The sequence below is a fragment of the Phacochoerus africanus genome, chromosome 2 (assembly GCF_016906955.1).
Source record: "Phacochoerus africanus isolate WHEZ1 chromosome 2, ROS_Pafr_v1, whole genome shotgun sequence".
NCBI classification, from domain to species: Eukaryota; Metazoa; Chordata; class Mammalia; order Artiodactyla; family Suidae; genus Phacochoerus; species Phacochoerus africanus.
In genome coordinates, this window is record NC_062545.1 from 132507783 (window position 1) to 132528834 (window position 21052).

Consider the following 21052-nt stretch of genomic DNA (forward strand, 5'->3'; position numbering starts at 1 on the left):
GCAGGTCTCTCACCTGAGCTGGCTAGAAAAAAAGACTGCTACAGCCTTGTCTGAAAGCCCTCTCAGTGCCACCGTGCAGGACGCCCTCCAGAGCTTCCTAAAGGTATCGGGAAAGGAAGGGAGTGGTGGACAGCAGCCAGAAAGGCCAGAGTGACTTTGTTTTCCCTAAGGACATTTTGGGAGGGATTTCTGGTAGAGGGCAGGTTTATGTGTGCTTGTTCTACAGGAAAATTAACACTACCAAAGAGCTTTAAAAAACAAACAAACAAACAAACAAACAAACAAACAGATTCCCAGACTCACTGAATCAGTCTCCAGGTTGGGCACTGGACCTCTCTATTTAACCAACTCTAGTCTGATTTAGACTTTGGGAACCCTTTACTAAAATGCCTTCTCCCGTCTCTAGGCTGAAGAACTGAAACCAGGATTTTCCAAAGCAGGAAGGATATATATTTCCAAGGTAAACTTGCCTGCCTGAATTCCTGAAAGTGTACATGCATACTCTTCCCCTTCTAGTTCCTGGTGACATTTGTGCCAGGTTTTCACTGTTGTCTCTTTTCAGTGCTACAGAGAACTAGGGAAAAACCCTGAAGCGAAACAGTGGGTGAAGCTGGCCCTGGAGCTGCCAGATGTCACTAAAGAGGTAATAAATACTTCAGAGCTTTTCTAACACTGGGATCCTTCACTGAGCCATTGTGTGACCTTCTCAGGAAAGAATATTGTATCTTGAGGTCGTCTTTCCCTCCAAGAGTGTGTGTGCACTTCCGCATGTGGGCTTTCTTATACATCCCACATAGGAGAGGAGACAGATTTCATAGGCTTCAAGCTATCCTGGGAAAGTAGGAAAAAAAGACTATGATAACAGCTCAGAAAGGAAGCAAAGGGCCCATTCTCAGGCACCAGAGGTGTGGGAAATGTTGGTTTAGATTCTGAGTCCTAGTCTTATTCTCTTGTCTTCCTAGGATTCAGCTTTCCAAAAGGACCTGGAAGAATTGGAAGTAATTTTAGGAGAATAATCACATTTCAGTGGCCTTCATGACTTGAGAGGGAGAAAAAAAGAAAATCAAGTCTTTTTTCCCAGAGACCTTGCTTAGATCAGGAAACTTAACAAGACTGGTTAAGGGAGTATCCTGACTCCTGGGTCTGCCTGCTACCTGCAACCATTCCCCAATTTCTCCCTACTGTCCACTGGTTAATTTATTCTAATCCCTTATCCAATCTGAAACTGGGGAAGTACTTGAGGCCTGGGTTTTCTGTCGTTCTCTCACTAAAGTGAATTCTTGAAAAATCAAGGCTAGTATAACACCTGCCCTAGGGCTGAGTGTGGGTAGAGCACTGAAGACTGCCTTCCACTTGCTGGTGAGGTGGATGAATGTTAAAGAGCTATAGGAACAAAACACAGAACTTGTACTCTCTAATCGTTTTCACTGATTAATAATATTCAATACCAAAGTATATAGTCCTAAGATTACTCCCTAATCTGCCAGAATAAAAGGGTCAGGGCAGGCCATGGGTATTGCCTCTTTTTACCTATCATGTGGATTCTAACTATATTCCTGGGCCAAGGGCTGGACCACCTAACTTCCAGAGTCCTGGCAGCTTTTGGAATGAAAGAAATACATAAGATTTATGAGATTGTTAAAGTGATGATCTGAGGAGTTGCCTGGAATATATTTTGGTACAAAATTGAAATAAACCAAATTTAACTAGAAGTGATTATATTCTTTTTTCCATGCTTGTTATCAGCTACTTTCTCTCTCTCTCTTTTTTTTTGCATTTTTAAGGGCTGAACTTGTGGCATATGGAAGTTCCCAGGCTAGGGGTCAAATCAGAGCTGCAGCTGCTACCCTATGCCACAGCCACGTGGGATCTGAACTGTGTCTGCAACCTACCACAGTTCACGGCAATGCTGGATCCTTTACCCTGCTGAATGAGGCCAGAGATCAAAGCTGCATCCTCATGGATACTAGTTGGGTTTGTTACTAAGCAACAGTGGGAACTCCCTCAGCTACTTACTCTTGCTTGCTTCTTCCATAACTGTTTCCCACTACACAGGCTATTGCAGAAAAATAGCACTGAATAGCTTAGAATAAGCTCTTTGGTTATTGCTACTTCCAGAGAAAATTTTAGTTACATGTAAACACAGGTAAGAGCTTATTTTTAGTCTAACAAGGGCCTGTACCAACTAAGCAGGTATACCCTTGGTCCTCTTAGGACCAATAGCACAAAGTCTAAGAAAAGACCTAAGAGGTATATTCTGTTCTTTAAAGTGAGGGAACAGAACTGTTTTTAAAACAAAGCTGCATTAGGTTGTGTCATCCTATCTCCCTACAAACAGGAGGATCAACACAGGCAACAGGAGAGATTTGCATTGCCTCTCCTCTTGATACTAGCTGAGAGGTCCTTTGAAATTGGAAGAGCTGGTTAACACCCATCCTGAGTAGAAGTCTGAAGGAGAAGGAGTATCTGAAACCCCTGAAGTAGAATAATCTGGGTATGTACCAGACCTATACAATACAAAACAAAGGCCAGAGAAAAACCATGGTGTAGCCATCTTATAATAATCTCTATTAAGTGGAAGGAGAATAAACAGGATCATCTGAATGTGGAGCTTCCCTTTTAAATTTTCAATTTTAAAGCAGTAGAAAGTGATTCCCCACCCAGTGCCAAAAGAATACTGTGAAGGCCCTATCTTAAAATATACAGCTTGTACCAGAGTAACTCCTCTAGCCAGCACATTTACTACAAATAACTACTTTATTAGCAGCTCCACAGTGAATTTACTTAAAGAGCTTCTGAAATGTTTAAGACCCCAGAACTCTCTTAAATTGCCTTAGCATTACAAAATCAAGTAAGTGATAAAGAGCTGTTGGCCCAGCGGGCCTACTCCATACCCTTATCTAATAGCGAATTCTTATATACGATAATTCAGAAACACAAACTTAAAAACCTGCTTCTGACTTAACAGTTTTATAAACAGAGAAAAAGAAACCTGTGAGGAGATCCATTCTCTTTGTACATAGCTCAGGCATCTTTTTTTTTTTTTTTCAACATTATTCAGACAGTGAGAGAAGTCATGCCTGCCTCCCTAGCTTTAGTTCTTCTAGAGACCTAAGACTGTCTAGTAGACAGCAGTTAATCCTGAGTCAACCCCAAGGCACTATGATGTCAAAGGTATTTCATACCTACCCCCCAAAACCAAAGAATTCACAGAGAGATTAATACACTCTAGAAGGAATAAACATTTCAGATCAGCTTGTGACTACTGACCTGCTCGTGTTTACACCATAAAAAAGCCAATATAATAGCTGTTTTCCTGGAAGCCTTTTCCTGGCAGTCACAGCTGAAAGAGGCCTGGGAAGAACCCCAGGGAGCAATCCTCTCCATTAGGCTGCAGCACTTCAGGTTTGTCACAGGGTAAAAATCCCAATGATTCAGTCTTTGGCATCTCCCACTCCATCCGCATTGATGGCAAACATAGCTTCAGCTTCAGGAAGACAAGGAGAGTCATAGATTTTGCAGATTCTTGTTTCCCCTCTTCCTTTTCTCAGGTATAGTCTGAGGCAAAGACACAGGCCAAAGCACCAAAGTTATAATTTAAAAATTCTATTCCTGGAGTTCCCATTGTGGCTCAGTGGTTAACGAATCTGACTAGGAACCATGAGGTTGCGGGTTCGATTCCTGGCCTCACTCAGTGGGTTAAGGATCCAGTGTTGCTGTGGCTTTGGTGTAGGCCGGCAGCTGTAGCTCTGATTGGACCTCTAGCCTGGGAACCTCCATATGCCACAGGAGTGGCCCAAGAAATGGCAAAAAGACAAAAAATAAATAAATGAATAAATAAAAATTCTATACCTATTTATGATAGATCTAAAACCTTTTTAGGCATATGTACTTCCTAGAAGGACTGGGGATCTTTCTGTATTCTTTAGGGCACTTCCAATTCGAGAAGAATCCATTTCTGTTCTACTTCCTGCCCCCAAGAGGATTTTCCATATCGAAACTTTTTTTTTTTTTTTAATAATGAGAGACATAACACTTCTTCATATTCATCCTTCCACATTTGAGGACTTTTAATTCTTTTATAAACTAGAAGGAAACACTGTTCTAACCAGAGCATGACAATTAAGCTAAGCAAGGGCTCCTGTGTCTGATTACTCAACAGCAGCTTTAACAGGGTTTAAATGTAAATGTTATCATCACAGTTAGTATGACATTACAGGATGAAGCCATCTGTCCCATCACTTTACCTTGTTGTTGAGGCATGAGCAATGATATTTCCTCCAATAGGTTTTTTAGGATCTGCAGCAAACATGGCTGCTCCATCCACTTGGGCTACCACCTGGTTGGTGATTACCACTGCTACACCAAACTGACAGGGAAAGGATAAATATTTTTTGTGGTCAATATTCCAAGAACCTTATTGCTGCCAACCCTACCCCCATAAAGAATGAATGACTCAAGTCTCTATATCTGATATCTTGACGTTACCAGGCCCTGGTATCCTGGCCTCCCAGCTAGGCACTTAGAATTCATGGCTCCTGAAAGTAGGCATTCTCTGTCCCTACCCCACAACTCACCTCATCAGCAAGTCGCAGAAGCATCCGCAGAAACCTGGCCAAGTGCATCTGCCTGGCTGAAAGCTCACCTCGACCCGAATAGTCCGTTCTGTAGAGGGCGGTGGCACTGTCTATAATTAGCAGTGCATACCTACAGGGAACATGGATTTTCTGAAGTCTACTCCTAGCCTACCTGTGTCAGAATCTGCTTCCTGTCTCACTACCCTAAACTTTCATATTTACAGTTATACTTATTTATTTATACAACATCCATTTCTGAGTTGACCTATAACAAAGTAGAATTTCTAACAAGTTCACATGGATTAAGGCTTCATACTTTAATGGTGACTTGACCTAAACTACAAAACAGGGTTAAAATAGGAACTAAAACTTCAATCTCCCCATTTTTAATTCAAGCTACTGTCAAACTGGCCACAGCCTATACAAAATTCAGGCTAAGGGCTCTGGGAACATGTTGAGTATTTTCTGTTGACCACACACCTGGACTCTACCATCATGGCTGATGCTTGATAAAGGAGCTGGGTCTGGTGGTCTGTGTTGAACGCCCGGGCATATGCTACGTTATCCAGGACATCACTGCCAGAGAGGCCGTATCTAGGAGAAAGAACATTCTGAAGCTGCACACAGAACTCAGGCAAATGGGCAAATCAGAAATTCATCTCTAACCACAAAATTACCTGGATGAGTAGGTAAGAAGTGATAGTGAGAAGGTTAAAGACTATAACTCCCTTTTGTTAGGGAGCCTAGGCAAATTATAGAGAAAGAGATGACAGAAGCAACTACTTTAGAGTAGCTCTACCTGGTAGGACTTCAGAATAAATCACATCTATTCTTTGAGATTCCTGAACCAAAATGAGAATGTCCAAATATAAGGAAACAATGTTCTGGAAAAACCAAGGGGAGCATGACAGAATTATGATTGAGACAAAAAAAAAACAAATCACTCAAATATCAAACAAATTCAGATAAACTGTTGTTATATAGGAATAAAACCCAAGCAAGGACTTAAAATTGTTAAGCATTTCAAGAGAATTAAGTACATTTCATCTCTACTTTCTCCTTTTTTCTTGCTAGTAACTAGTTACAGCTATTATAGAATATGGCACATGTATCTGGTATGGTTAAATAAGTGATACCTTAATTCATCTTATACCTCAATGATTTTTTCACCCTTTGTATTTAAAAATACCTCCCAGAGTTCCCTGGTGGCCTAGGAGTTAAGGACTCAGCATTATCACTACTGTGGCTCAGGTTTGATCCCTGGCCCAGGAACTTCCAGATGCCAAGGGCGTGGCCAAAAAAAAAAAAAAAAAAAAAAGAACCATGCTGGCTTTTCTCTCAGCGAATTCACAGAGAAAGTTATGGGGAGCTCTGTGCTTACATTCCTAAAGTAGCATATGGAATTTTTAATTCTCCTCACTTAGAAAATTTAGTTGGAAATAAGCACCCTCTCTTAGTGTTTCTAGAACTTCCTTAAGGATAAGAATAACTTGTAAAAAAAATAAATAAATTCCAAGGCTTAAACCAGACTTAATGAATCACAATTTTCAGGGAAGAGTCATGGTAATTTGCATATTTAACAAATACCTGGCACATGAAAAGATGCCCAACATTACTAATCGCTAGGGAAATGCAAATCAAAAGCACGGTTGAGATATCACCTCACACCTGTCAGAATTATCAAAAAGAAAGTAACCTGCATGCACTGTTGGCGGGAATGTGAATTGGTGCAGCTACTATGGAAAACAGTGTGAAGACTGCTCAAAAAAACTAAAAATAGAACTGTCATATGATCCAGCAATCCAACTCCTGGGTATTTATTTGAAGAAAATGACAAGACTAATTCAGAAAGATATATCCCAATGTTCATAGTAGCATTATTTACAACAGCCAAGATATGGAAGCAACCTAAGTGCCAACAATAGATGAATGGATAAAAAAGATGTGAGATATATATCTATATATTTTTTCATATTCAGTGGCATACTACAAAGCAATAACAAATAATGAAATTTTGCCATTTGCAAAAACATGGATGGACCTGGAGAGTATTATGCTTAGTGAAATATGTCAGAGAAATACTGTATGTTATCACTTATATGTGATATTTTAAAAATAAAACAAACAAATGAATATAACAAAATAGAAACAGACTCAAAGATATAAAGAACCAGTGGCTACCAGGGAGAGGGGCGGGGGAGCGGCATAATAAGGGTAGGGGATTAAGAGGAAGAAACTACTATATATAGAAAAAGTAGTTCCCTTGTTGTGTAGCAGGTCAAGGATCTGGCATTCTTACTGCAGTGGCCTGGGCTGCTACAGTGCAAGAGAAATCAACAACACAATAATAGCAGGGGACTTTAGCAACCCATTTATAGCAATGGACAGATCATCCAGACAGCAGATCAACAAGGAAATACAGGCCTTAAATGATGCATTAGACCAGATGGACTTAATAGATATTTATAGAATATATAATAGAATATACTTAAAGATATTTATAGAATATACCATTCAAAAGCAGCAGAAGACACATTCTTCTCAAGTGCACATGGAAAATTCTCTAGGATTGATCACATTCTGGGTCACAAATCAAGCCTTGGTAAATTTAAGAGAACTGAAATCATATCAAGCATCTTTTCCAACCACAACACTATAAGATTAGAAATCAATGACAAGAAAAAACTGCAAAAAATACAACTAAGTGGAGACTAAGCAATATGCTACTAGACAACCAGTGGATCACTGAAGAAATCAAAGAGGAAATAAAAAAATACCTAGAGGAGTTCCTGCTGTGGCACAATGGGATCAGCAGTGTCTTTGGAGGGCTGGGATGCAGGTTTAATCCCCTGCCAGACACCATGGGTTAAGGGTCTAGTGTTGCCATAGTTGTGGCATAGGTCACAACAGCAGCTCGGATCTGAATCCCGGCCTGGGAATTCCACATGCCACAAAGTGGCTAAAAAAGAAAAAAGAAAGTTCCTAGAGACGAAGGACAGTGAAGACACAATGATCCAAAATCTGCAGGATGCAGCAAAAGCAGTTCTAAGAGGAAAGTTTATAGCAATAAAAGCCTACCTAAGGAAACAAGAAAAATCTCAAATGAACAATCTAAACTCACACCCAAAATAACTACAGAAAGAAGAACAAACAAAACCCAAAGTTAGTAGAAGGAAAGAAATCATAAATATCAGAGCAGAAATAAATTAAATAGAAACAAAAAAACAATAGAAAAGATCAATGAGGAGTTCCTGTTGTGGCTCAGTGGTTAGCAAATCTGACTAGGAACCATGAGGTTTCAGGTTAAATCCCTGGCCTCAGTTAGTGGGTTAAGGATCCAGCATTGCTGTGAGCTGTGGTGTAGGTCACAGATGCGGCTTGGATCTGGCGTTGATGTGGCTGTGGGATAGGCCGGCGGCTACAGCTCCGATTTGACCCCTAGCCTGGGAACCTCCATATACCACAGGTGTGGCCCTTGAAGAAACAAAAAAAGAAAAAAGAAAAGACCAATGAAACTAAAAGCTGGTTCATTGAAAAAGATCAACAAAATTGAGAAACCCTTAGCCAGACTCATCAAGAAAAAAAGGTAGAGGACTCAAATCACTAAAATTAGGAAGGTAAAAGGAGAAGTTACAACCGATATCACAGAAATACAAAGGATCATAAGAGACTACTAAAAGCAACTTATGCTAATAAAACAGACAACCTAGAAGAAAAGGACAGATTGTTAGAAAAGTACAATCTTCTAAGACTAAACCAAGACGAAATAGAAAAGATGACTGGATCGATCACAAGGACTGAAATTGAAAATGATTTAAAAACTTCCAACAAACAAAAGTCCAAAACCAGATGGCTTCATGGGAGAATTCTATTAAAAATTTAGAGAAGAGTGGGGAAAAAAAATGTATACATGTAAGAGTAACTTGGCCCCCATGCTGTACAACAGAAAAAAATTAAAATAATAAAACAAGAAAAAAAAATAGAGTCCATATGGGGGAAAAAAAATTTAGAGAAGAGTTAACACCTGTCTTTCTGAAACAACCTAAATGTCCATCGACAGAGAGCTAAAGAAAATGATGTACATATATACAATATTACTCAGCCATAAAAAGGATGAAATAATGCCATTTGCAGCAGCATATGGATGGACCTAGAGATTATCACAATTAGTTAGACAATGAAAGATAAACATCATATAATATCACCTATATGTGGTATCTAAAAAAAGGATACAGATAAACTTATTTGCAGAACAGAAACAGACTTAAGGACATTGAAAAACTTATGGTTACCAAAGGGGATCCGGAGGGGATGGGGTGGGGTGGATGGACTGGGGGTTTTGGATTGGCATAAGCACACTGAGGCATATGAAATGACTGGCCAACAGAGACCTGCTGTATAGCACAGAGAACTACCCAATATTTTGTGATAATCTACACTGGAAAAGAATCTGAAAGAGAATGGATGTGTGTACGTGTGTAACTGAATCATTTTGTTGTACAGCAGAAATTAGCACTACATTGTAATTTAATTATAGTTCAATAAAAATTTTTAAAAATTGCTTTTTAGGCTGCACCCACAGCATATGGGAGTTCCTGGGATAGGGATTGAATCAGAGCTACAGCTTCCGGCCTACATCATGGCCACAGCATCAGAGGATCTGAACCACCGTCTGTGACCTACTACACCACAGCTCACAGCGACATCAGATCCCTTAACCTACTGGGCAAGGAGGATGGAACCTGCAATGAATACTAGTTGGATTTCTTTCCACTGCACCACAATGGGAACTCCCTGTAGGTTTTTTTCTAGATGCTCTTTACCAGGTTCTATCCATTATTGAGACTGAAGTTTTAGTCCCAGTGATTATGCTTAAAGTGTCTATCTCACTCTTCAATTTTATCAATCTTTATTTCATATATTTTGGGGTTCTATTAGGGATGTATGTTTCTATTTATTTTACCTTACAGATAAAACTATTTAGTTATAAAATGTTCTTTACCTCTACTAATTTTTTGTCTGAAGTGTATTTTGTCTGATAGTAGTATAGTCACTCCAGCTCTCTTATGGTTAGTTTGCACGCAGTATCTTCTTCCATCCTTTTACTTTCAACCTACTTGTGTCTTTAAATCTAAAGTGGTTCTCTGGAAGACAGCATATAGTTGGATCTTGTTTTTTTTAATCCAGTCTGACAGCAACTCACAGATTTTTGACTACAAAAGAAATGTTTTTCTCTAAGGGAGATTATTCTTTTGAAATACATACAACTTTAGGATATGGAGCAATAGGAGAACCCTTCAGCCAGACTAACCCTAGCAATTAGTACAGTGATAGACTGAGCCATAGTTTTCTCATCTGATCCAATAACCTACCTCTCAGCCACTGCTAGCAGCCGTTCTGGCCTGAAGGTACCCTCAGTGTCAATGTACATGGCCTTTCCTTCACCTCCACCTCGGTCGATGGGAAGCTAGAGAGGAAAAAAAAAAAGTGGAAGTGACAGTGTACTTCTGATAGAACTGACCAACTTCCCCAGCTCGTGGTGACCCATAATATGTTGAGGCTAGAGTCCAGCCAGAGATGAACTGCTTAGAAATATAGTTTAAAGTAGGTGATAAGGAGTTCCCTTCGTGGCACAGCAGAAACGAATCTGACTAGGAACTACAAGGTTGCAGGTTTGATCCCTGGCCTTGCTCAGTAGGTTAAAGATCTGGCGTTGCTGTGGCTGTGGTGTAGGCTGGCAGCAAGAGCTTCGACTGGACCCCTAGCCTGGGAACTTCCATATGCCGCAGGTGCAACCCTAAAAAGACCCAAAAAATAAATAAATAAATAATTCTTTTAAAAAACTTCCAGGTTTATTTTATTTATTTATTTATTTATTTGCCTTTTTAGGGCCATACATGCAGCACATGGAGGTTCCCAAGCTAGGGGTCTAATCGGAGTTACACTTGTCAGCCTACACCATGGCCACAGCAACACTGGATCCGAGCCGTGTCTGTGACCTACACCACAGCTCACAGCAATGCCAGATCCTTTAACCCACTGAGCAATGCCAGGGATTGAACCGCAACCTCATGGTTCCTAGTCAGATTCGTTTCCACTGCACCATGACTGGAACTCCTAAAAACTTCTAATGTTTTAATAAAAAAGTTCTATGACTATACCAACACAAATCAAATCAATACTTTCAAGACAAAAATTATTTGGAAGATCACTTACTTAGCTAAGGACCCTGAGAGTTCCTGTCGTGGTGCAGCAGAAACAAATCCGACTAGGAACCATGAGGTTGTGGGTTTGATCCCTGGCCTCGCTCAGTGGGTTAAGGATCTGGCCATGAGCTATAGTGTAGGTCACAGATGCAGTTTGGATCCTGCATTGCTGTGGTGTAGGCTGGCAGCTGTAGCTCCAATTTGACCCCTAGCCCGTGAACCTCCACATGCCGCGGGTACGGCCCTGGAAAGCAAAAAAAATTAAAAAATAAGAGACCCTGATCCAATACTCAAGTAATTTTAGCATATCCAGACCACACTTACACTTCACTTTACTGAGCAGAGTTCATTCCTTTGAATTGCTGAAGAAGACTGACAATACACCAGGGGCATCCCTAGCACATTTAAAGTACGAGGAAGAAAGAATAAAAAGGTGTCTGCTCCAATAGTACACAATAGATGTTAAAGATGAACACAATAGAAAAAGGAAAAATAAGAGAAAGTAAGAGCTTAAGAAAGGAAAGCCATGAAAACTGTTCTCATGAGCTGCTCAGGGAAATTTCTCTTAGACTACCTATTCTATGCCAGACACCCTTTTGAGTTCTACAAATTTCAAGTGAATGTTGCTAAGGGGTAGTTTCCACAGTTGAAATCTACTTTGGAGCCTAATACAACTTTAAATTCTGAGGAAAATCCCTCAGGAAAGTTTACATTAAGTTCCTGGTAGCACCAAATCTTTAGGTGATGTCACTGCTGTGGCTCAGGTTTGATCCCTGATTCAGGAACATCTGCATGCCAAGGGCATGAATAAAAACAAAAACAAAAACAAAAATCAAACAATATAAAAATAGGTAGAGTAATAATTGAAAGCTCTTCTCCATCATTCCCATCTCTCAGGAGAAATCTTCCAGATCATTTTCTGTGCACCTTTTATACATATGATTCTGCTACTTACTGTGTGACTCTGAGAATATTCTTGGTTTCCTTTTCTAAATGTAGATAAAACCTATCTATGGCATAGTTCTTTCTTTTAAATTACAGTTGGTTTATAGTGTTGTGTCAATTTCTGCTGTACAGCAAAGTGACTGAGTCATACATATATATATATATACATTCTTTTTCTCACACTATCTTCCATCAAGCTCCACCCCAAGAGATGGGATATAGTTTCCTGTGCTATATAGTAGGACCCCACTGCTTATCCATTCTAAATGTAATAGTTTGCATCTACCAACCCCAAACGCCCCATCCACCCCACTTCCTTGGCCCTCCCCCTTCCTATGTCACTGTTTTGAAAATTAGATAGTTCATGTAAAGTGTTTAGCACACTGCCTGACACACAGAAAGCACTTGGAAGACCTATGTTACACTCCACTTCTAGGGCACTGAGTTTAGTATATACTCAATTATGGAAAGCTCTGTTAATTTGGAAAGGGGAAAATAATTATGTTTTTATTTGGCAGGGTGGCAGATAAAATCCTTCAAATCACCAGAATCCATGGAAGAAAGAAAGGATATGAATACAACAAAAGAGGGTTTTGATAGAGGAAAGGTTTGAAACTACTGGCCAAGAGGACAAAAAGCAGAAATTGCCTCAGTTTGGGGGGAGGAGAAAATCTTGGTGTTTGGGGGGCTATGTCCCTAAGAATTAAGGTTCTCTCTTCTCTCATTTTCTTGTGTCTTTAGTTCTACTATGAGAGGGAGTTTTCTTTCCCAGATAAACAGACCTCCTGAGGCAGAAGGGAGCCACTGCAGCCATCGTGTATTACTGGGCTGGGGCAGCACCAAGGTAGCTATTTTTGATAACTGCTTAGTACCATAATTCAACTCTTCTTCCTACTTTGTAGTGATGCAGGTTGTTCTGAACTTTGACTATTTTACACTTGATCTTAGCCAAAAGGCCGAGAAGCGATGAACTTTGACTATTTTATAATGCTGTGGGGGGGGTGTGTAAATTCTTTGTAAATGTATCCTTGATTATATGTGAAAAGATCTGTACAACATATTTTCTGTCAAGGGCATGCACTTTTTAAATTGGTACTTAGGTTAAACTGTCTTCTCAGAATTTCAAAATTACTCTTAGTACTTTGAAGAGACATGGGCTATTCAATTTTGTAACCTAAGTATGGCTCTCAACTTTACATAACCTCATTATCAGACAGATCTAATACATAATGGGGTTTCACTTAATTTAGCTGTAAAATCTGAACAAATGAGAAGTGAAATATTTAGATTTAAACAGTAACTTAACATCTCTACACCTCTGGTTCCAGCTCTTAGGCTAGTGACATGTAATCCTTTCTATTACTGACGAATTAGCATTATTTTTCTATGAAAAAATATCAAAGATCTGGAAATCCTGTCATGGCGCAGTGGTTAACGGATCTGACTAGGAACCATGAGGTTGTGGTTTGATCCCTGGCCTTGCCCAGTGGGTTGGGGATCCAGCGTTGTTGTGAGCTGTGGTGCAGGTCGCAGATGCAGCTTGGATCCCACGTTGCTGTGGCTCTGGCGTAGGCCGTCAGCTACAGCTCCGATTTAACCCCTAGCCTGGGAACCTCCATATGCCGCAGAAGCGGCCCTAAAAAAGACAAAAAGACAAAAAAATCAAAGATCTATAGTTACTCAGACAATTGTGAACTGGCTATTTTGTTTTTATAGAGAGGATATGTTTGAGAATTTTGCTTCGGTTTGTTATTAACAGACATTATCTGACTACATCATAAACATTCCAAAGATAGGAGTATGTTTGTATAATTTAAGAGCATCAGCATGATATGCTGAACTGACATAGCAATTTGTAATGTACTCTAAATATTTATTCCACATGAATCCTTCTCAGAACAACATGAGGAAAACATTTCTATTTAAAAAGGTCACTCATTGGGAGTTCCCATCGTGGCTCAGCAGAAACAAATCTGACTAGCATCCATGAGGATGTAGGCTCGATCCCTGGCCTCGCTCTGTGGATTAAGGATCTGGTGTTGCTGTGAGCTGTTGTTTAGGTCGCAGACTCGGCTCGGATACTGCCTTGCTGTGGCTGTAGTGTAGGCCAGCAGCTAAAGCTCCGATTTGACCCATAGTCTGAGAACCTCTATATGCTGCGGGTGCAGCCCTAAAACAACAAAAATAAATAAATAAATAAATAAACCACATATCATGTCAATGAGCCATGTCTGGGTGTTATTTTTTTATTTTATTTTTTGTCTTTTTTTTAGGGCCACACCCACAGCATATGGAAGTTCCCACATGAGGGGTAGAATCGGAGCTGCCTTTGCCACAGCAATGCCAGATTCGAGCCACATCAGCAACCTACACCACAGCTTATAGCAACACCAGATCCTTAACCCATTCAGTGAGGCCAGGGATAGAACCTGCTTCTTCATGGATACCAGCCGGGTTTGTTACCACTGTGCCACCATGGGAACTCCAAGGGTGCTATTTTAGCTAACAATTTTCTAGTAGTCCTTGGACAATAAGTTCAGCTTACTATACCACTCTCTCTCTCTCTGTTTTTTTTTTTTTTTTTGTCTTTTTAGCTATTTCTTGGGCCGCTCCCGCGGCATATGGAGGTTCCCAGGCTAGGGGTCAAATCGGAGCTGTAGCCACCGGCCTATGCCAGAGCCACAGCAACTCGGGATCCGAGCCGCGTCTGCGACCTACGCCACACCTCACGGCAATGCCGGATCGTTAACCCCCTGAGCAAGGGCAGGGACTGAACCCGCAACCTCATGGTTCCTAGTCGGATTCGTTAACCACTGCGCCACGACAGGAACTCCTTCCTTTTTTTTTTTTTGGTCTTTTTTCTTTGTTGTTGTTGTTGCCATTTCTTGGGCCACTCCCTCGGCATATGGAGGTTCCCAGGCTAGGGGTTGAATCGGAGCTGTAGCCACCGGCCTACGCCAGAGCCACAGCAACGTGGGATCCGAGCCGCGTCTGCAACCTACACCACAGCTCACGGCAACGCCGGATCGTTAACCCACTGAGCAAGGGCAGGGACCGAACCCGCAACCTCATGGTTTCTAGTCGGATTCGTTAACCACTTCGCCACAACTGGAACTCCCCTTCCTTTTTTTTTTTTTAATTTTTAAAAATTTTTTTATTTTCCCACTGTACAGCAAGGGGGCCAAGTTATCCTTACATGTATACATTACAACTACATTTTTTTCCCCACCCTTTGTTCTGTTGCAACATGAGTATCTAGACAAAGTTCTCAAAGCTATTCAGCAGGATCTCCTTGTAAATCTATTCTAAGTTGTGTCTGATAACCCCAAGCTCCTGATCCCTCCCACTCCCTCCCCCTCCCATCAGGCAGCCACAAGTCTTTTCTCCAAGTCCATGATTTTCGTTTCTGAGGAGATGTTCATTTGTGCTGGATATTAGATTCCAGTTATAAGTGATATCATATGGTATTTGTCTTTGTCTTTCTGGCTCATTTCACTCAGTATGAGATTCTCTAGTTCCATCCATGTTGCTGCAAATGGCATTATGTCATTCTTTTTGATGGCTGAGTAGTATTCCATTGTGTATATATACCACATCTTCCGAATCCAATCATCTGTCGATGGACATTTGGGTTGTTTCCATGTCCTGGCTATTGTGAAGAGTGCTGCAATGAACATGTGGGTGCTTGTGTCTCTTTTAAGTAGAGTTTTGTCCAGATATATGCCCAAGAGTGGGATTGTGGGGTCATATGGAAGTTCTATGTATAGATTTCTAAGGTCCTCTTTTTTTTATATATAATGATTTTTTTCCATTATAGCTGGTTTACAGTATTCTGTCAATTCTGTACTGTACAAAAATATGTTATGCTTCATGAATTTGCATGTCATTCTTGCACAGGGACCATTCTAATCTTCTTTGTATTGTTCCAATTTTAGTATATGTGCTGCCGAAGCAAGCACTCTCTTCCTCTTTTCAATGCCTCCCCTATTATTATCCTAAAGTTTCACCTATTCCCCTAACTCTTTCCTCCTCAGGGTCATTTATGAGATGAAACAACATAGCTTAGGTCTACTTGATCCTGGAATCCTAACTTGGCTGTCATATGGTGACATTTTGGTCTGCAATGAAAAGATCAGTAGAGCAACTGAAGAAACACTAAAAAAATGACAAGGAAAATGATGAGAAAAACAGGAGACCACCAAGCTTGGCCTCTTATTCACAATGAACCAAAATATTCTCCTATCTCATAAAATGGCATTCACCACTTTAAGACAGAAGTGATGAATGAAGAAGGACATATTTGTAGGAAAAAAAAAAAAGATAGGGAGTTCTCATTGTGGCTCAGCAGTCACAAACCCAACTAGTATCATGAGGACATGGGTTTGATCCCTGGTTTAATTCAGTGGGTTAAAGGATTCAGTGTTGCTGTGAGCTGTGGTGTAAGTCGAAAATGTGGTGTAAGTCAGATCCCGCCTTGCTGTGGCCTAGGCCAGTGGCTACAGCTCTGATTCAGTGCCTAGCCTGGGAATTCCTATGCGGAAAGTGCAGCCCTAAAAAGACCCAAAAAAGGAGTTCCCGTCGTGGCGCAGTGGTTAACGAATCCGACTAGGAACCATGAGGTTGCGGGTTCGATCCCTGCCCTTGCTCAGTGGGTTAACGATCCGGCGTTGCCGTGAGCTGTGGTGTAGGTTGCAGATGCGGCTCGGATCCCGCGTTGCTGTGGCTCTGGCATAGGCCGGTGGCTACAGCTCCGATTCAACCCCTAGCCTGGGAATCTCCATATGCCGCGGGAGCGGCCCAAGAAATAGCAACAACAACAACAACAACAAGACAAAAGACAAAAAGACAAAAAAAAAAAAACCTTCCCAAAAAAAAAACCCACAAAAAAACAAAAAACAATTCTTCTTGGGTGACTTGAGCAAAATCAGTCCTATTAGTCTCTGAAGATATATGTGTTTCACTAAATCTGAACCCTACCTAAGACACAGAATACTAACAAAATCCATTATTTTTTTTTATGGCACATACCATCTCTAAGTATCTCACAGCATTACATTGACATTATAAATATTTTTTATGGGAGTTCCTGGCGTGGTTTAGTGGAAAAGAATCTGACTAGCATGCACAGGGATGCAGGTCTGATCCCTGGCCTCAGTCAGTGGGTTAAGGATCAGGTATTGACCTGTGCCGTGGGTTGCAGACGCGGCTTGGATCTGGTGTTGCTATGGCTGTGGTGTAGGCCAGCAGCTGCAACTCCAATTTAACCCTAGCCTGGGAACCTCCATATGCCATGAGTACAGCCCTAAAAAGACAAAAATAAATAAATAAATAAATAAAATACAGTCTCAGAGTTCCTGTCATGTAACAGCAGAAACAAATTCGACTAGGAACTGTGAGGTTGTGAGTTCGACTCCTGGTCTCACTCAGTGGGTTAAGGATCCAGTGTTGCTGTGGGCTCTGGTGTAGGCCAGCAGCTATAGCTCCTATTAAACCTCTAGCCTGGGAACCTCCGTATGCCACAGGGTGCGGCCCTAAAAATATATATATAAATATGTATAGTCCTCAATTTAACTACTGCTATACTTATAATCTTTCGACTTTACCATGGTGTGAAAGTGAAACAAATTCATCAGCAAGTGTACTTTGAATTTTGATTTTTTTCTCAGGCTATTGAGATGAAGTACAATACTTTCATGATGCTAGGCAGCAGAAATGAGCAGCAGCCCCCGGTCAGCCACATGAGCCAGAGGGTAAACAAACATACACTTATAACCATTCTGATTTTCACTTTCAGTACAGTATTCAATAAATTAAATGAGAGAGTCAACACTATTATAAAATAGGCTTTGTATTAGATGATTTTGCTCAATTCACTGTTTTCAGCATGTTTAAGGTAGTCGAGGGTAAGCTACCATGGTCGGTAGGTTTAGGTATATTAAATTTTTTTTTTTGCTTTTTAGGGCCATACCTGCAGCATACAGAAGTTCCCAGGCTAGGGTTCGAATTGGAGCTGCAGCTGCTGGCCTACACCACACCCAGAGCAACACAGGATCTGAGCCACAGCATCGACCTGTGCCACAACTTGCAGTAATGTCAGATCCTTTTAACTCACTCAGCAAGGCCAGGGAATGAACACACTTCCTCATGGATACTAGTCAGGTTCTTGACCTACTGAGCCACAACTGGAACTCCACCAATCATCTTTAGATGGTTAGAAATGTTAGAATTTTTCTCCAATATGATCAGCTATTTGGGAAGAGGCACTGAAAAGAGCATTCATCTAAGATTGACATCTCTTGGGATGGGGATGTAAATCTAAGAGTATTTGTAAAGAAAGACTAACGAAGAATTATTTAATGATGAATCATAAAAACTTAGACTAGTGAAGAGGGCAGGTGAAGCCAGGGGAGGACTAGCGGATGGTAAGAAAATATATGAAATTGATAATCTGAAAGTTTCTATGCTGTGGAAGTTTTGTACTAGGAGTCTATCTTTGAACTAACTAGAGTATTCTTTTTTTCCCTTTTATTTTTGGCCACCCTGTGACATATGGAGTTCCTGGGCCAGGGATCAGACTGAGCCATAGTTGTGACCTACGCCACTGGTGCAGTAACACTGGACCTTTAACCCACTGTGCTGAGCCGGGTATTGAACCTGCACCCTGGTAATGCAGAGATGCTGTTGATCCCAGTGCACCACAAGAGGAATTCCTAGAGCATTCTTGAAGACAGAGAAAGTACCTTTTTTGTCCATGCTAACAGATGCTTGCTAATAGCAGGAATCAACTCATTCTTGCTGCTCTGATGAGTTAGAGGCCCAGCAGCTCACCTGGCATGTTACAGCCAATGTATGACAGATCTGGGTCTTCCCAGTTCGGAATTCTCCAAACATCTCTGTGATGGATCCAGTCTCAATTCCTCCTAATAAAACGGCAATAAAAAACAGCACAATACAAATATTTAGAAATAACAATCATAAAAATGTCCTAGGAGCTCATCAGAAAGATGTGTACAGGAGTTCTCTGGTGGCTCAGTGGGTTAAGGATCTGGCATTCCTTACAGGTTGGATTCCCGGCCCAGGAATTTCTGCATGCCATGGTACAGCCAAAACTATATATATAAGTAACACCTAATATTTAATAAATGTCCGTTATGTATGTGTCATTGTGCTATGTATTTATATGTATCAATTCATTTAACTCCAATAACTCATAAGATAGGAAATCTTTTTGTCCTCATTATGAAGAAAACTGAGGTATAAAACAAATACCATGTAATATAGCTAGTAAATGATGAGAAGGAGAACAGAAGGAGGGCAAATGCTAAAATTTGTGTATGCATTCCTGAACCCACGCTATTTATCATTCCAGGGGAAACTGGAATGATCAAATATTTGGGGAAACAACAAGAATCAAAGCTAAATTTGTAAAACTTTAGGACTGTGATGCTTTCAAAAATTCAAAAACTTTACAGCTTTCCATAAAGTCCTGAAGACTAATGTCACTACATTTGTTGACACTACAATGTAATACTGAAATATGGAGTATTTTAGCCAGCCATCAGATTTTATAACTTGTGGTGAATAGAAGGATTCTTTCTTCTTCTTTTTTTAATGGCTAAGAATAAGTATTTATTAGGCAGAAGGAGATTAAGAATAGAATATTAAATGGAGATTAGGTTAGATTATTTAACTGGCAGATAATTTTAGTACTTTGTAAGTGGTCTTATTGCTTCAATGTGAATGCTACTCTTTATTTTCTTAATCTATCTAACATATAAACTGGACCCAAATATTTTATTTAGGTAAGTTCTATAACTGGATGCTTTGCTAACTGCAGCGTACAACACAGGATAAGGAATTACTATACCTTGAAGTAGCTTGTCAAGCTCTTTGGAGCCAGTAGTAATCTGTATGATCTCGGATCGCCTTTGGTGGAACTCAGTAGCAGTGGTGAAACCCATTGGAACTAATTTAGCTGCCTCGGTCTGGGAAAAACAAATGGCGAATCAACAAAATATGCTTAGTAAAACAAGAACAGTGGGGGAAGACGAGATTAAGATGGCAGAGTAGAAAGAATGGAGCTCACCTTCTCTCATGAAAACAACGAAATCAAAACCAAGTGCTGAACAGTGTTCAACAAAATAGGTTGGAAACTACTAAAACTTCAGCCATGAGGGGAACAGACATCAGAAGCAGGAGAGGCTACAACCATTGGCTACAAGAAGAAGACCATCCAAATATCTATGCAAAATGAAAAGGGAGAGAATAGTGACTCATATAAAGGAACAAAAACAACAACAAAAAAAACCCTAGAAAAACAGCTAAGTGATCTGGAGATTACCAACCTCTATGAAAGAGACTTTAGACTGATGATAGTAAAGATGAATCAGGATCTTGGAAATACACTGGAGGCAAAAATTGAAAATTATAAGGAACACTGAACAAAGAAGCAGAAGATATAAAGATTAAGCAAGCAGAGATGCAAAATACAATAACTGAAATAAAAAATTCACTAGAAGGAACCAACAGTATAATATAGGAGGCAGAAAAATGAATAACTAAGGTGGAAGACAGACTGGTGGAAATCACTGACGTAGAATAGAAAATAGAAAAAAGACTGAAAAGAAATAAAGACAGTCTAAGAGAACTCTGGGACAATATTAAATGCACCAACATCCATATTATAGGGATGCCAAAAGGAGAGAGAAAGGGACAGAAAAAATATTTGAAGAGATAATAGCCGAAAACTTCCCTAACATGGGAAAGGGATCACTCAAATCCAGGAAGCACAATGAGTACCATATAAAATAAAACCAAGGGAGAACGCCCCAAAACACATATTAATCAAACTGACCAAAATTAAAGAGAAAATACTGAAAGCAGCTAGGGAAGAGAAATAAATAACATAAAAGGCAGCCCGATAAGGTTATTGGCAGATTTTTCAGCAGAAACTCTGCAGGCCAGAAGGGAATGGCACAATTTACTTAAAAGTGATGAAAGGAAAAAACCTCCAAGATTACTCTATCCAGCAAGGCTCTTGTTCAGATTCTAGGGAGAAATCAAAAGTGTTACAGAAAGCAAAAGCTAAGCGAATTCAGCACCACTAAAGCAGCTTTACAACAATTTTCTTTTCTTCTTTTTAGGTCCAAACCCAAGGCATGCAGAAGTTCCCAGGCAAGGGTCGAATCAGAGCTGTAGCTGCTGTCCTACGCCACAGCAAAGTGGGATCCAAGCCGTGTCTGCAACCTACACCACAGCTCACAGCAACACTAGATCCACTGAACGAGGCCAGAGATCAAACCCACATCCTCATGGTTCCTAGTT

The 21052-nt window shown here is 40.4% G+C and overlaps 2 protein-coding genes and 1 non-coding gene across 8 annotated transcripts in view; 1 reads left to right on the forward strand and 2 right to left on the reverse strand.

Annotated features, from left to right (window-relative positions):
* RMDN3 (regulator of microtubule dynamics 3) overlaps positions 1–13137 on the forward strand; it is a 29487-nt gene extending 16350 nt beyond the window's left edge. For 2 of the 6 annotated variants that reach the window (XM_047766697.1, XM_047766698.1), the window contains exons 10-13: positions 5–103; positions 407–460; positions 563–643; positions 963–1712. In XM_047766697.1, the coding sequence (XP_047622653.1) occupies positions 5–103; positions 407–460; positions 563–643; positions 963–1016 (288 nt within the window). In that variant the 3' untranslated portion in view covers positions 1017–1712. Of the gene's footprint in view, positions 1–4; positions 104–406; positions 461–562; positions 644–962; positions 1713–2338; positions 2903–12246 lie in introns of those variants that run through there. The other 4 variants (XR_007133115.1, XR_007133113.1, XR_007133114.1 and 1 more) reach the window with 4 other exon arrangements.
* The window catches only part of RAD51 (RAD51 recombinase), a 47727-nt gene continuing 29626 nt past the window's right edge, over positions 2952–21052 (reverse strand). Inside the window, exons 4-10 of the mRNA XM_047766699.1 lie at positions 19596–19713; positions 18557–18648; positions 9950–10044; positions 5058–5171; positions 4578–4707; positions 4248–4369; positions 2952–3558 (exon numbers count right to left, since the gene is read on the reverse strand). Of these exons, the coding sequence (XP_047622655.1) occupies positions 3435–3558; positions 4248–4369; positions 4578–4707; positions 5058–5171; positions 9950–10044; positions 18557–18648; positions 19596–19713 (795 nt within the window). The 3' untranslated portion in view covers positions 2952–3434. The remainder of the gene's footprint in view (positions 3559–4247; positions 4370–4577; positions 4708–5057; positions 5172–9949; positions 10045–18556; positions 18649–19595; positions 19714–21052) is intronic.
* LOC125121639 (U6 spliceosomal RNA) lies at positions 15581–15687 on the reverse strand. The gene has a single exon (XR_007133527.1). It is a non-coding gene; the product is annotated as a U6 spliceosomal RNA (small nuclear RNA).